The sequence below is a fragment of the Bombina bombina genome, chromosome 6 (genome assembly GCF_027579735.1).
Source record: "Bombina bombina isolate aBomBom1 chromosome 6, aBomBom1.pri, whole genome shotgun sequence".
In the NCBI taxonomy this organism is placed as follows: Eukaryota; Metazoa; Chordata; class Amphibia; order Anura; family Bombinatoridae; genus Bombina; species Bombina bombina.
In genome coordinates this window covers 1,086,643,398-1,086,657,795 of record NC_069504.1, presented here as the reverse complement: position 1 = coordinate 1,086,657,795, position 14,398 = coordinate 1,086,643,398, and the positions used below count along the sequence as shown (strand labels likewise).

General features: G+C 38.3%; 1 protein-coding gene across 1 annotated transcript in view; it reads left to right on the top strand.

Moving 5' to 3' along the window:
• AGK (acylglycerol kinase) overlaps positions 1-14,398 on the top strand; it is a 204,290-nt gene that overhangs the window by 176,030 nt on the left and 13,862 nt on the right. Inside the window, 1 exon segment of the mRNA XM_053718997.1 lies at positions 4,062-4,159. Coding sequence (XP_053574972.1) covers positions 4,062-4,159 — 98 coding nt within the window.

Here is a 14,398-nt window from a genome sequence, read left to right as displayed (position 1 = left end):
ACAAGAGTTCCCTTCTTGGGAACAATAATAGATTCCTTAGAAATGAGGATTTTTCTGACAGAGGTCAGAAAATCAAAACTTCTAAGCTCTTGTCAAGTACTTCATTCTGTTCCTCGTCCTTCCATAGCGCAGTGCATGGAAGTAATAGGATTGATGGTTGCAACAATGGACATAGTTCCTTTTGCACGAATTCATCTAAGACCATTACAACTGTGCATGCTCAGACAGTGGAATGGGGATTATACAGACTTGTCTCCGACGATTCAAGTAGATCAAAAGACCAGAGATTCACTCCGTTGGTGGCTGACCCTGGACAATCTGTCACAGGGAATGAGCTTCCGCAGACCAGAGTGGGTCATTGTCACGACCGACGCCAGCCTAGTGGGCTGGGGCGCGGTCTGGGAATCCCTGAAAGCTCAGGGTCTATGGTCTCGGGAAGAGTCTCTTCTCCCGATAAACATTCTGGAACTGAGAGCGATATTCAATGCTCTCAGAGCTTGGCCTCAACTAGCAAAGGCCAAATTCATAAGGTTTCAGTCAGACAACATGACGACCGTTGCATATATCAATCATCAGGGGGGAACAAGGAGTTCCCTGGCGATGAAAGAAGTGACCAAGATAATTCAATGGGCGGAGGATCACTCCTGCCACTTGTCTGCGATCCACATCCCAGGAGTGGAAAATTGGGAAGCGGATTTTCTGAGTCGTCAGACATTCCATCCGGGGGAGTGGGAACTCCATCCGGAAATCTTTGCCCAAATAACTCAATTATGGGGCATTCCAGACATGGATCTGATGGCGTCTCGTCAGAACTTCAAGGTTCCTTGCTAAGGGTCCAGATCCAGGGATCCCAAGGCGACCCTAGTAGATGCACTAGTAGCACCTTGGACCTTCAACCTAGCTTATGTATTCCCACCGTTTCCTCTCATCCCCAGGCTGGTAGCCAGGATCAATCAGGAGAGGGCCTTGGTGATCTTGATAGCTCCTGCGTGGCCACGCAGGACTTGGTATGCAGACCTGGTGAATATGTCATCGGCTCCACCATGGAAGCTACCTTTGAGACAGGACCTTCTTGTTCAGGGTCCATTCGAACATCCGAATCTGGTTTCCCTCCAACTGACGGCTTGGAGATTGAACGCTTGATTTTATCAAAGCGTGGGTTTTCAGATTCTGTAATAGATACTCTGATTCAGGCTAGAAAGCCTGTAACTAGAAAAATTTACCATAAAATATGGAAAAAATATATCTGTTGGTGTGAATCTAAAGGATTCCCATGGAACAAGATAAAAATTCCTAAGATTCTATCCTTTCTACAAGAAGGTTTGGAGAAAGGATTATCTGCAAGTTCTCTGAAGGGACAGATCTCTGCTTTATCTGTTTTACTTCACAAAAGACTGGCAGCTGTGCCAGATGTTCAAGCATTTGTTCAGGCTCTGGTTAGGATCAAGCCTGTTTACAGACCTTTGACTCCTCCCTGGAGTCTAAATCTAGTTCTTTCAGTTCTTCAAGGGGTTCCGTTTGAACCCTTACATTCCGTAGATATTAAGTTATTATCTTGGAAAGTTTTGTTTTTGGTTGCAATTTCTTCTGCTAGAAGAGTTTCAGAGTTATCTGCTCTGCAGTGTTCTCCGCCCTATCTGGTGTTCCATGCAGATAAGGTGGTTTTGCGTACTAAGCCTGGTTTTCTTCCGAAAGTTGTTTCCAACAAAAATATTAACCAGGAGATAGTTGTACCTTCTTTGTGTCCGAATCCAGTTTCAAAGAAGGAACGTTTGTTACACAATTTGGACGTAGTCCGTGCTCTAAAATTCTATTTAGAGGCTACTAAAGATTTCAGACAAACATCTTCCTTGTTTGTTGTTTATTCTGGTAAAAGGAGAGGTCAAAAAGCGACTTCTACCTCTCTTTCCTTTTGGCTTAAAAGCATTATCCGATTGGCTTATGAGACTGCCGGACGGCAGCCTCCTGAAAGAATCACAGCTCACTCCACTAGGGCTGTGGCTTCCACATGGGCCTTCAAGAACGAGGCTTCTGTTGACCAGATATGTAAGGCAGCGACTTGGTCTTCACTGCACACTTTTGCCAAATTTTACAAATTTGATACTTTTGCTTCTTCGGAGGCTATTTTTGGGAGAAAGGTTTTGCAAGCCGTGGTGCCTTCCATTTAGGTGACCTGATTTGCTCCCTCCCTTCATCCGTGTCCTAAAGCTTTGGTATTGGTTCCCACAAGTAAGGATGACGCAGTGGACCGGACACACCAATGTTGGAGAAAACAGAATTTATGCTTACCTGATAAATTACTTTCTCCAACGGTGTGTCCGGTCCACGGCCCGCCCTGGTTTTTTAATCATGAATTATTTTCTCTAACTACAGTCACCACGGTATCATATGATTTCTCCTATATATATTTCCTCCTGTCCGTCGGTCGAATGAATGGGGTGGGCGGAGCCTAGGAGGGATCATGTGACCAGCTTTGCTGGGACTCTTTGCCATTTCCTGTTGGGGAAGAGAATATCCCACAAGTAAGGATACTGTTTTTGTCGCCTTTTCGTGTAATTTAATACTGAAAATTGTGTGTTTTTCTAGTTTCTATTAGAATTGGAAGTGCAGACCCCAGACTTACCACTGCTATATTCCACATAGCCATTGGTTGCAGAATATAGTGACCACTGACTCATTTATAGCTTTTCCCGATTGGCCATCAGAGAATATTAGCTATAGAATTCCCAGGTTCCAACAATGAGGTGCCCTTTGCTTTATGGATACTAGATATTTATAGAGTTGTATTATTTTACAGAACGCACCTACATATTATTTTCAGACTTATTTTTACATTGATTACATCCTTTTCGCTAGCATTTATTAAGTGTTTAATGTCCACTTTAATTAGTTAAAAGTTGACTAGATTACAAGTGCTGTGCAAAATATCGCTTTTGCAAAAGCTAGCTGCAATACGAACGTGACCTCGCATTCACATTGCTGGGAAGCATTGCGCTCACAAGAGCGTGCTTTCATAGGCACAGCATGAGAACTAGCGCAGCGAAGGGGGTAAGTCAGGCAGCAAATATACACATATTACTCGCTCCACAAGACTCTCTTCTAGTTTTAAAAGCTTCAAGTGCTCTCTAAAGACTCTACTGTTCAGGGACGCATACAACCTATGCTAACCTTTCCTAATATCAGTTCCTCTCCTCCACTGCAATCCCCTGAACCCTCTTAGCATGTAAGCCTAAAAGTCCAGCTGTTTGTAGATCACCTTCTTAAGAGCTGACTACAACAGTGCAACTCTTGGCAGGGCCCTCTACCCTATAATTGTTTTGTTGTACTCCCCCTTTGTTTGGAATCTGTTGGCGCTCTACAAATAACCGATAATAATAATAATAATAATAATAAATATATATGTATATCATATATATGTATAGCATATACATATATATTTAACACCCCACAGCTGCCAACCTTAGCCCCCAAATTACTGCTTGGTGCAGTTCTTTTATTAAAAAATAAAAATGCTACAATCTGATCTCTGGTTAATTTTTATAAGCGCTAATTGCTACCGCAAGCTCACTGTAGCAATAACCAGCTACTTGTAAAGGCTGGTTTTTAATCGCAAATTTGCCGTTTGCGGGAGCGTGATAAATTAGTGCTCCATTTGTAATATAGGCCAGTATGTAATAACTTTTGTCCGTGTTTCCTATATCCAGTCATTGAGCTCCATTTATCATTTGACAGGTGGACATGGTTCTCTCTCAGGAAGCTTGACTGCCCAGCTTTGCGGCTGCTGCCTTCATTTATCATTGGGGCTTGTGCAATGCCGCCCCCTGCTCACACTTCGTTGACAATCATCCTGATTGGATCAGGATGATTTAAGTCTCTCACACTTTTTTTAGGTGGTGGGTAAGACCACATCTACTTAACGAGTGAGCATGAAACGCTAATGCCCCGAAAGTGCATCCTCATTTTAATAAATAGGGCCCATTGTCAGGGATAAGCTAGTTTGATATTGGATCTCATGTACAAGTTCTGATAGTGTATAATCAATTCTACATTGCTTTTTACAGAAGTTCCAGTAGAAGAAACTCCAGTGCCCTGGGAGGAAGCCCAGCTGTCTGCAATCGAACTGTCTTTTACTACTCAGAATCACCAACCAAATCTCTTGGTAAGAAACAATCAAACCCAGCAGTCTGAACAGACATCTAACTCATATGCAGTCACATTACAAGCAGTACAGTTTTTAATTCCTATGTTATATTTTTTTCTACCATTCCATTTGGAAATATATTCATTTTGATATGATCTTCAAACTCAGAAAAACTTTTTCAATACAGGACACTGAAATGGTAATAGATTTATCAAAAGAATATTTCTACTAACTGATATATCATTTTTTATACTCTCTCATGGTAACATATATTACCATATTATCAAGATGGCCACTGTGTAGGCTAAGGGAGTGGTGTTCATGCTCAGGAAATATCAAACATCTGTAACATTGCATTTGACATTGCCACTAATGGAAAGCACAGTCTAGCTAGTGGAGAGAAGGTTAATAAGCGGCCTAAGGTTAGAACATTCCTGGATGGACCTCAGGGAGACATTCATTTAACCTAAGTGTTATTTCCACATGGTATAGACATAGTTCTTTACCTTTCTTCCTTGGTTCACATAACGGTTCAGACGTGGAAGTCATTATTTTTAATATGAGGCTAAACAAGGTTAATTATGCTTCAGGTAATCATTTTGCCCTTTGATCTTTAAGAAAGAGGATACAAACCTTACGTCTACTTATAATACAATTTATGACTATTGGAGATATGTTTTTTCCTTTTTCTTAGCTTTATCAATTCTCATTTATAATTAACAAATTAATGAATTAGATAGAGCATCTAATTTTTTTTAGACTTTTTAATTTAATTCCGTTATCACATTGTGCACAGTTGTTTTATAAGCACACTGTCTGAGGCACCAGCTCTTACTGAGCATCTGCAAGAGTTCAAACTATAAACATATATGAGTCTGTGATTGGCTGATAGCTGTCACATGATACAAAGGACTGGAAAATTGAAGTAAATGTTGAAATTTGTCAGAATTGATTATGCTATTCTACTGTATTGAATGGTCCTTTAATCATCCAGGTCACAGATCCTTCTTCCAGGTTGAAACAACCTTTTTTCTTTTTTAATTTCTATGTGTGGTGAAGATGTGGTAAATTACCTAAGATGAATACTGTTGTATGCCTGTTGTCTAAGCATGCAGTTATGTTTCCTAATGGATTGGCAGACAGAACCTCCTTGTAGGCCAACTGAGGTCACTTACATGGTTTCAGCCATGTTGTCTTATTAAATCCAAACTTTAAATTACAAAAGAAGAAAATCACAAATTTTTCGAGCAAGGAATTTTGTTCTGATTTCTAGAATGTTTATAGGAAGTGTTAATTTCCGACAGTCATTTTACCTTGCCTTTCTATTCTGGTTGTGAGAAATGCCTGTGTTACCCCAATCCATCTAAAGTTAGGAACAGCTGCCGGATCATTCAGTGCTCGTGAAGACAGTGGAAATCTGCCAATTCCACAAATATTACCACACATGAAGATGTCCACAGCACCAATGATATAAAAAGTGTCTTTATTGACAAAAAATCAACAACGTTTCGTGACTACTGTCACTTAATCATGCTATACACAAAATACTCAGTGATGCCTCTTTTAAACTGTTTGGCTTGGCGCCATTCACTTCTATACTCGGGCGCCACCTAGTGATACAAGTGTATAACCTATCTCTAAACATTTTTTTGCTAAACATATTATAGCATATTCATTATTATTTCACTCAATTTTTAACACAATTTTTTTATATACAATTTTTTATAACTCATGATCACATCTCTATTTCATTTGCCACCAGCATATCTACCTTGTACAAGGGCCTACTCTCAAAACAATACCTAAGTATTATTTACTCCTATTACTACATATTACCAAAATACTGACCACTCAAAGTCTCTATTCATGCCATTTGGAACCAAAGTCCCTAATTTATTAATCCAATACATCTCTTTTTGTTGAAGTAATTTCTCACGGTCATCTCCCTTTCTTTGTGGGCCCACATGATCAATTACTTGCCACCTGAGTTGGCTAGTACTATGGCCTTTTTCTAAAAAGTGGTGAGATACAGGTGCCTCTCTGTCCCCGCATCTAATATTGGAGTGGTGCTGACTCAGTCTATCTTTTACTTTTCTTACTGTCTCTCCAATATAGATGAGGGAACATGGGCATTTAATTAAATAAACAGCATAAGTTGTATAACAAGTAAAAAAATTCCTAATGGTTAGTTTTTGTCCACTCCTGGGGTGAAAAAACTCTTTTCCTCTTATTATTGAATTACAACTAATGCATCCTAAGCAAGGGTAACACCCTAAGTTCTTTTTACTTAAGTAACTTTGTTGTTTTTGTTCAGATGGTCCTATATCTGATCTCACAAAGTAATCCCTTACATTTTTAACCCTTTTATAAGCTATAATGGGTTTATCCTTAAATTCCATTATTTGGCTATTACATCTCTGGAGTATAGGCCAATGTTTGTTTATTATTTTGGCTATTTGATTACCATGTACACTATATTGGGAGGAAAAAAACATTCTCTTACTGTTTTTATTCTTTTCCCTATTTGTAGCTCCTAAACTTTGGCTGCATTTATCCAAAATGGTTTGTGGATAACCTCTATTAAGAAATTTTACTTGCATTTCTTTGGATCTCTTATTATAGTTTTCAGGTTTTGTTAAAATTCGTTGGACCCTCATTAATTGACTTTTAGGAAGTGATTCTACTAAATGGCGTGAATGGAAACTGTTGTACTGTAGGAGTGTATAACCTATCTCTAAACATTTTTTTGCTAAACATATTATAGCATATTCATTAATATTTTACTCAATTTTTAACACAATTTTTTATATACCATTTTTAATAACTCATGATCACATCTCAATTTCATTTGCCACCAGCATATCTACCTTGTACAAGGGCCTACTCTCAAAACAATACCTAAGTATTATTTACTCCTATGACTACATATTACCAAAATACTGACCACTCAAAGTCCCTATTTATGCCATTTGGAACCAAAGTCCCTAATTTATAAATCCAATACATCTCTTTTTGTTTAAGTAATTTCTCACGGTCACCTCCCTTTCTTTGTGGGCCCACATGATCAATTACTTGCCACCTGAGTTGGCTAATACTATGGTCTTTTTCTAAAAAGTGGTGAGATACGGGTGCCTCCCTGTCCCTGCAACTAATATTGGAGCGGTGCTGACTCAGTCTATCTTTTACTTTTCTTACTGTCTCTCCAATATAGATGAGGGAACATGGGCATTTAATTAAATAAACAGCATAAGTTGTATCACAAGTAAAAAAAATCCTAATGGTTAGGTTTTTGTCCACTCCTGGGGTGAAAAAACTCTTTTCCTCTTATTATTGAATTACAACTAATGCATCCTACAGCTCACCGTCATCTCCCAAGTAACATTGGATGACGGTGAGCTGACGCTACTTAATAGAGGACTGTCTTTGTCCCAGTAAACAGACAAGAACTTTATTGATCTCAAAAAAGTCAGGTTTTATCGAAATATCAAATTGAAAGTCCAATTTGGTGGCGATGTTGATAATAATAATGCCCCATATAAGGACTCTAAAGAATGGACTTTGAAAAATCTAGGTCTATGGAAAAAAAAGTAATTCTAAGCCTGTTATTTGTAATGATAGCATTAATACATTTATTCAAATGGTTAATATTGATGTAAGTAAATTGCAGCAGCAGGTAACTAGGGATGGTGTAGTTACAAAGAGTAATATCAGTAAGGTAGAAAAGAAAGCCATACAAACATTTAAAAATAAATTGGATAATGTTATTCTGAAGGGGGCTGATAAGGGGGGAGCATCAGTTATTATGGATAAGAGGTACTACATAGAGGAAATTAAACAACAACTTAATGATCCAGGGACTTATAAAAAACTGACACAGAATCCTGTTCATGGAATACAGAGAGAATTGTTGGCCTGTCTGGAGAGAGCAGCAAAGATTGGAGTGATTGATACAAAATTGAAAGAATATTTGTACAACAAGGAACCCGAGGACACCAGTTTTTTACACTGTACCAAAGATTCACAAAAATCTTGCTGCTCCTCCAGGCAGGCCCATAATATCCAGTGTAGATTCAGCCTTTTCTAATGTGTCTATTTTTATCGATAAAATGTTGCAAACAGAGGTAATGAAGTGCAGTTCGTATATTAAAGATACAGGAGATTTTTTTTTAAAAAAAGTGCAAGATCTGTATTTACCCAATGACCGTTTTTTGATATATACTTTAGATGTCAAAATCCTCGATACATGTATAAAACACGAAACAGGTATAGGTGTTATTAAGAAAGTTTTGCATGTGGATAGAGGATTTACACAACAACAATGGTCATTTATTGAGGAACTTTTAAGGCTGATACTGTACTGGAATTATTTCATGTTCCAGGACGACTGGTTTATCCAGATAAGAGGGACGGCTATGGAGTCCAATGTGGCCCCATCATACACCAATTTATTCATGAATATGGTAGAAGAAAAAGTAGTTTATGAGAATGAACTGTTTAAAAACTATGGAGGCACCTGGTGGCGCTTCATAGTTGATATTTTTGGCGTATGGTGGGGTCCCGTGGACACCCTTATCAAATTTGTTACTGACTTAAATTCAACAGTTAGAGATTTGGAATTTACATTAAACTTTAGCAAAGAAAGTATTATGTTTTTAGATACTAGAGTGTATAAGAAAGATTCCAAATTGGAATTTGATTTATATACCAAGGAAACTAATAGGAATACACTCCTACAGTACAACAGTTTCCATTCACGCCATTTAGTAGAATCACTTCCTAAAAGTCAATTAATGAGGGTCCAACGAATTGTAACAGAACCTGAAAACTATAATAAGAGATCCAAAGAAATGCAAGTAAAATTTCTTAATAGAGGTTATCCACAAACCATTTTGGATAAATGCAGCCAAAGTTTAGGAGCTACAAATAGGGAAAATAATAAAAACAGTAAGAGAATGTTTTTTTCCTCCCAATTTAGTGTACATGGTAATCAAATAGCCAAAATAATAAACAAACATTGGCCTATACTCCAGAGATGTAATAGCCAAATAATGGAATTTAAGGATAAACCCATTATAGCTTATAAAAGGGTTAAACATTTAAGGGATTACTTTGTGAAATCAGATATAGGACCATCTAATCAAAAACAACAAAGTTACTTAAGTAAAAAGAACTTAGGGTGTTACCCTTGCTTAGGGTGCATTAGTTGTAATTCAATAATAATAAGAAAATAGTTTTTTCACCCCAGGAGTGGACAAAAACTAACCATTAGGATTTTTTTTTACTTGTGATACAACTTATGCTGTTTATTTAATTAAATGCCCATGTTCCCTCATCTATATTGGAGAGACAGTAAGAAAAGTAAAAGATAGACTGAGTCAGCACCACTCCAATATTAGATGCAGGGACAGGGAGGCACCTGTATCTTACCACTTTTTAGAAAAAGGCCATAGTACTAGCCAACTCAGGTGGCAAGTAATTGATCATGTGGGCCCACAAAGAAAGGGAGATGACCGTGAGAAATTACTTCAACAAAAAGAGATGTATTGGATTAATAAATTAGGGACTTTGGTTCCAAATGGCATGAATAGAGACTTTGAGTGGTCAGTATTTTGGTAATATGTAGTAATAGGAGTAAATAATACTTAGGTATTGTTTTGAGAGTAGGCCCTTGTACAAGGTAGATATGCTGGTGGCAAATGAAATTGAGATTTGATCATGAGTTATTAAAAATTGTATATAAAAAATTGTGTTAAAAATTGAGTAAAATTATAATGAATATGCTATAATATGTTTAGCAAAAAAATGTTTAGAGATAGGTTATTATACACTTGTATCACTAGGTGGCGCCCGAGGATAGAAGTGAATGGCGCCAAGCCAAACAGTTTAAAAGAGGCATCACTGAGTATTTTGTATATAGCATGATTAAGTGACAGTAGTCACGAAACGTTGCTGATTTTTTGTCAATAAAGACACTTTTTATATTATTGGTGCTGTGGATATCTTCATGTGTGGAAATGCCTGTGTTAAGGATTACATTTTTAGTTTACGTCTATTAAGATTGTTTTTAAGATAGTTTTATTTAAAATACTAAATTTCTCATCAGCACAAACGAAATAAATTTATCAGTAAGTATAAATCCTGTTTTCTTTCATGTAATTAGCAAGAGTCCATGAGCTAGTGACGTATGGGATATACATTCCTACCAGGAGGGGCAAAGTTTCCCAAACCTCAAAATGCCTATAAATACACCCCTCACCACACCCACAATTCAGTTTTACTAACTTTGCCTCCCGTGGAGGTGGTGAAGTAAGTTTGTGCTAGATTCTACATTGCTATGCGCTTGTCAGCAGGCTGGAGCCCGGTTTTCCTCTAAGAGTGCAGTGAATGTCAGAGGGATGTGAAGAGAGTATTGCCTATTTGAATTCAATGGTCTCCTTCTACGGGATCTATTTCATAGGTTCTCTGTTATCGGTCGTAGAGATTCATCTCTTGCCTCCCTTTTCAGATCGACAATATACTCTTATATACCATTACCTCTACTGATTCTCGTTTCAGTACTGGTTTGGCTATCTACTATATGTAGATGAGTGTCCTGGGGTAAGTAAGTCTTATTTTTTGTGACACTCTAAGCTATGGTTGGGCACTTTATATGTAAAGTTCTAAATATATGTCTTTAAACTTATATTTGCCTTGATTCAGGATGTTCATTATTCCTTATTTCAGACAGTCAGTTTCATTATTTGGGATAATGCATATGAATGATCATTTTTTTCTTACCTTAAAAATTGTTTCAATTGACTTTTCCCTGTGGGCTGTTAGGCTTGCGGGGGCTGAAAATGTTTCAATTTATTGCGTCATTTTTGGCGCGGACTTTTTTGGCGCAAAAAATTACGGCGCCCTAATTGACGCCGGAAGTTGTTCGTGGTTGCGTCATTTTTTTGAAGTTTTTGCGCCAAAAATGTCGGCGTCACCGGATGTGGCGTCATTCTTAGCGCCAAAAAATGTAGGCGTTGTACTTAGCGCCAATAATGTGGGCGTCATTTTTTGCGCCAAAAAATGTGGGCGGCATTTTTGTCTCCACCTTTTTTCACATTATTTCAGTCTCATTTTTCATTGCTTCTGGTTGCTAGAGGCTTGTTCATTGGCATTTTTTCCCATTCCTGAAACTGTCATTTAAGGAATTTGATAAATTTTGCTTTATATGTTGTTTTTTCTTTTACATATTCCAAGATGTCTCAAATTGACCCTGGATCAGAATCTACTTCTGGAAAGACCCTGCCTGATGCTGGTTCTACCAAAGTTAAGTGCATTTGTTGTAAACTTGTGGTAACTGTTCCTCCGGCTGTAGTTTGTGATGAATGTCATGATAAACTTGCTAATGCAGATAGTATTTCTGTTAGTAATATTCCATTACCTGTTGTTGTTCCCTCAACATCTAATGCTCAGGATGTTCCTGTTAATATAAAATAATTTGTTTCTAAATCTATTAGGAAGGCTCTGTCTGTTATTCCTCCTTCCAGTAAGCGTAAAAGGTCTTTTAAAACTTCTCATTTTTCAGAGGAATTTTTAAATGACCGTCATCATTCTGACTTGTCTGCTTCTGATGAGGATTTATCTGGTTCAGAAGATTCTGTATCAGATATTGACACTGATAAATCTTCATATTTATTTAAAATGGAATTTATTCGTTCTCTACTTAGAGAAGTTTTAATCGCATTAGATATGGAGGAGTCTAGTCCTCTTGATACTAAATCTACTAAGCGTTTAAATTCGGTTTTTAAACCTCCTTTAGTTATTCCAGAAGTTTTTCCTGTCCCTGATGCTATTTCTGAAGTAATTTCTAGGGAATGGAATAATCTGGGTACTTCATTTACTCCTTCTCAAAGGTTTAAGAAATTGTATCCTGTGCCATCTGACAGATTAGAGTTTTGGGACAAAATTCCTAAAGTTGATGGGGCTATCTCTACCCTTGCTAAACGTACTACTATTCCTACGGCGGATAGTACTTCCTTTAAGGATCCTTTAGATAGGAAGATTGAATCCTTTCTAAGGAGAGCTTATTTATGTTCAGGTAATCTTATTAGACCTGCTATTTCTTTGGCTGATGTTGCTGCCGCTTCCACTTTCTGGTTGGAGGCTTTAGCGCAACAAGTGTCAGATCATAATACTCATAGCATTGTTAAACTTCTTCAACATGCTAATAACTTCATTTGTGATGCCATCTTTGATATCATTAGAATTGATGTCAGGTATATGCCTTTAGCTATTTTAGCCAGAAGAGCTTTATGGCTTAAAACTTGGAATGCAGATATGTCTTCTAAGTCAACTTTGCTTTCTCTTTCTTTCCAAGGTAATAAATTATTTGGTTCTCAGTTGGATTCTATTATTTCAACTGTTACTGGGGGGAAAGGAACTTTTTTGCCTCAGGACAAAAAATCTAAAGGTAAATACAGGGCTGCTAATCGTTTTCGTTCCTTTCGTCAGAATAAGGAACAGAAGCCTGACCCTTCCCCTAAAGAAACAGTTTCAGTTTGGAAACCTTCTCCAGTCTGGAATAAATCCAAGCCTTTTAGAAAGTCAAAGCCAGCTCCTAAGTCCACATGAAGGTGCGGCCCTCATTCTAGCACAGCTGGTAGGGGGCAGGTTACGATTTTTCAAAGATATTTGGATCAATTCGATTCACAGTCTTTGGATTCAGAACATTGTTTCACAAGGGTACAGAATAGATTTCAAGGTAAGGCCACCTGCAAGAAGATTTTTTCTCTCTCGCATTTCAATAAACCCAGTGAAGGCTCAGGCATTTCTGAAATGTGTTTCAGATCTAGAGTTGGCTGGAGTAATTGTGCCAGTTCCAGTTCTGGAACAGGGTCTGGGGTTTTACTCAAATCTATTCATTGTTCCACAGAAGGAGAATTCCTTCAGACCAGTTCTGGATCTAAAGATATTGAATCGTTATGTAAGGATACCAACATTTAAAATGGTAACTATAAGGACTATTCTGCCTTTTGTTCAGCAAGGGCATTATATGTCCACAATAGATTTACAGGATGCATATCTTCATATTCCGATTCATCCAGATCACTTTCAGTTTCTGAGATTCTCTTTTCTAGACAAGCATTACCAGTTTGTGGCCCTTCCGTTTGGCCTAGCAACAGCTCCAAGGATCTTTTCAAAGGTTCTCGGTGCCCTTCTATCTGTAATCAGAGAACAGGGTATTGTGGTATTTCCTTATTTGGACGATATCTTGGTACTTGCTCAGTCTTCACATTCTGCAGAATCTCATATGAATCGACTTGTGTCGTTTCTTCAAAGACATGGTTGGAGGATCAATTTACCAAAGAGTTCCTTGATTCCTCAGACAAGAGTAACCTTTTTAGGTTTTCAAATAGATTCAGTGTCCATGACCTTGTCTCTAACAGAAAAGAGACGTCTGAAATTGGTTTCAGCTTGTCGAAACCTTCAGTCTCAATCATTCCCTTTGGTAGCTTTGTGCATGGAAATTCTAGGTCTCATGACTGCTGCATCGGACGCGATCCCCTTTGCTCGTTTTCACATGCGACCTCTTCAGCTTTGTATGCTGAACCAGTGGTGCAGGGATTATACGAAGATATCACAATTAATATCCTTAAATCCAAATGTACGACACTCTCTGACGTGGTGGATAGATCACCATCGTTTAGTCCAAGGGGCTTCTTTTGTTCGTCCAACCTGGACTGTGATCTCAACAGATGCGAGTCTGACAGGTTGGGGAGCTGTATGGGGATCTCTGACAGCGCAGGGGGTTTGGGAATCTCAGGAAGCGAGATTACCAATCAACATTTTGGAACTCCATGCGATTTTCAGAGCTCTTCAGTTCTGGCCTCTTCTGAAGAGAGAATCGTTCCTTTGTTTTCAGACAGACAATGTCACAACCGTGGCATATGTCAATCATCAAGGGGGGACTCACAGTCCTCAGGCTATGAGAGAAGTATCTCGGATACTTGTATGGGCGGAATCCAGCTCCTGTCTAATCTCTGCGGTTCACATCCCAGGTGTAGACAATTGGGAAGCGGATTATCTCAGTCGCCAGACGTTACATCCGGGCGAATGGTCTCTTCACCCAGAGGTATTTCTTCAGATTGTTCAAATCTGGGGACTTACAGAAAAAGATCTGATGGCTTCTCTTCTAAACAAGAAACTTCCCAGGTATCTGTCCAGATCCAGGGATCCTCAGGCAGAGGCAGTGGACGTGTTGTCGCTTCCCTGGAATTATCATCC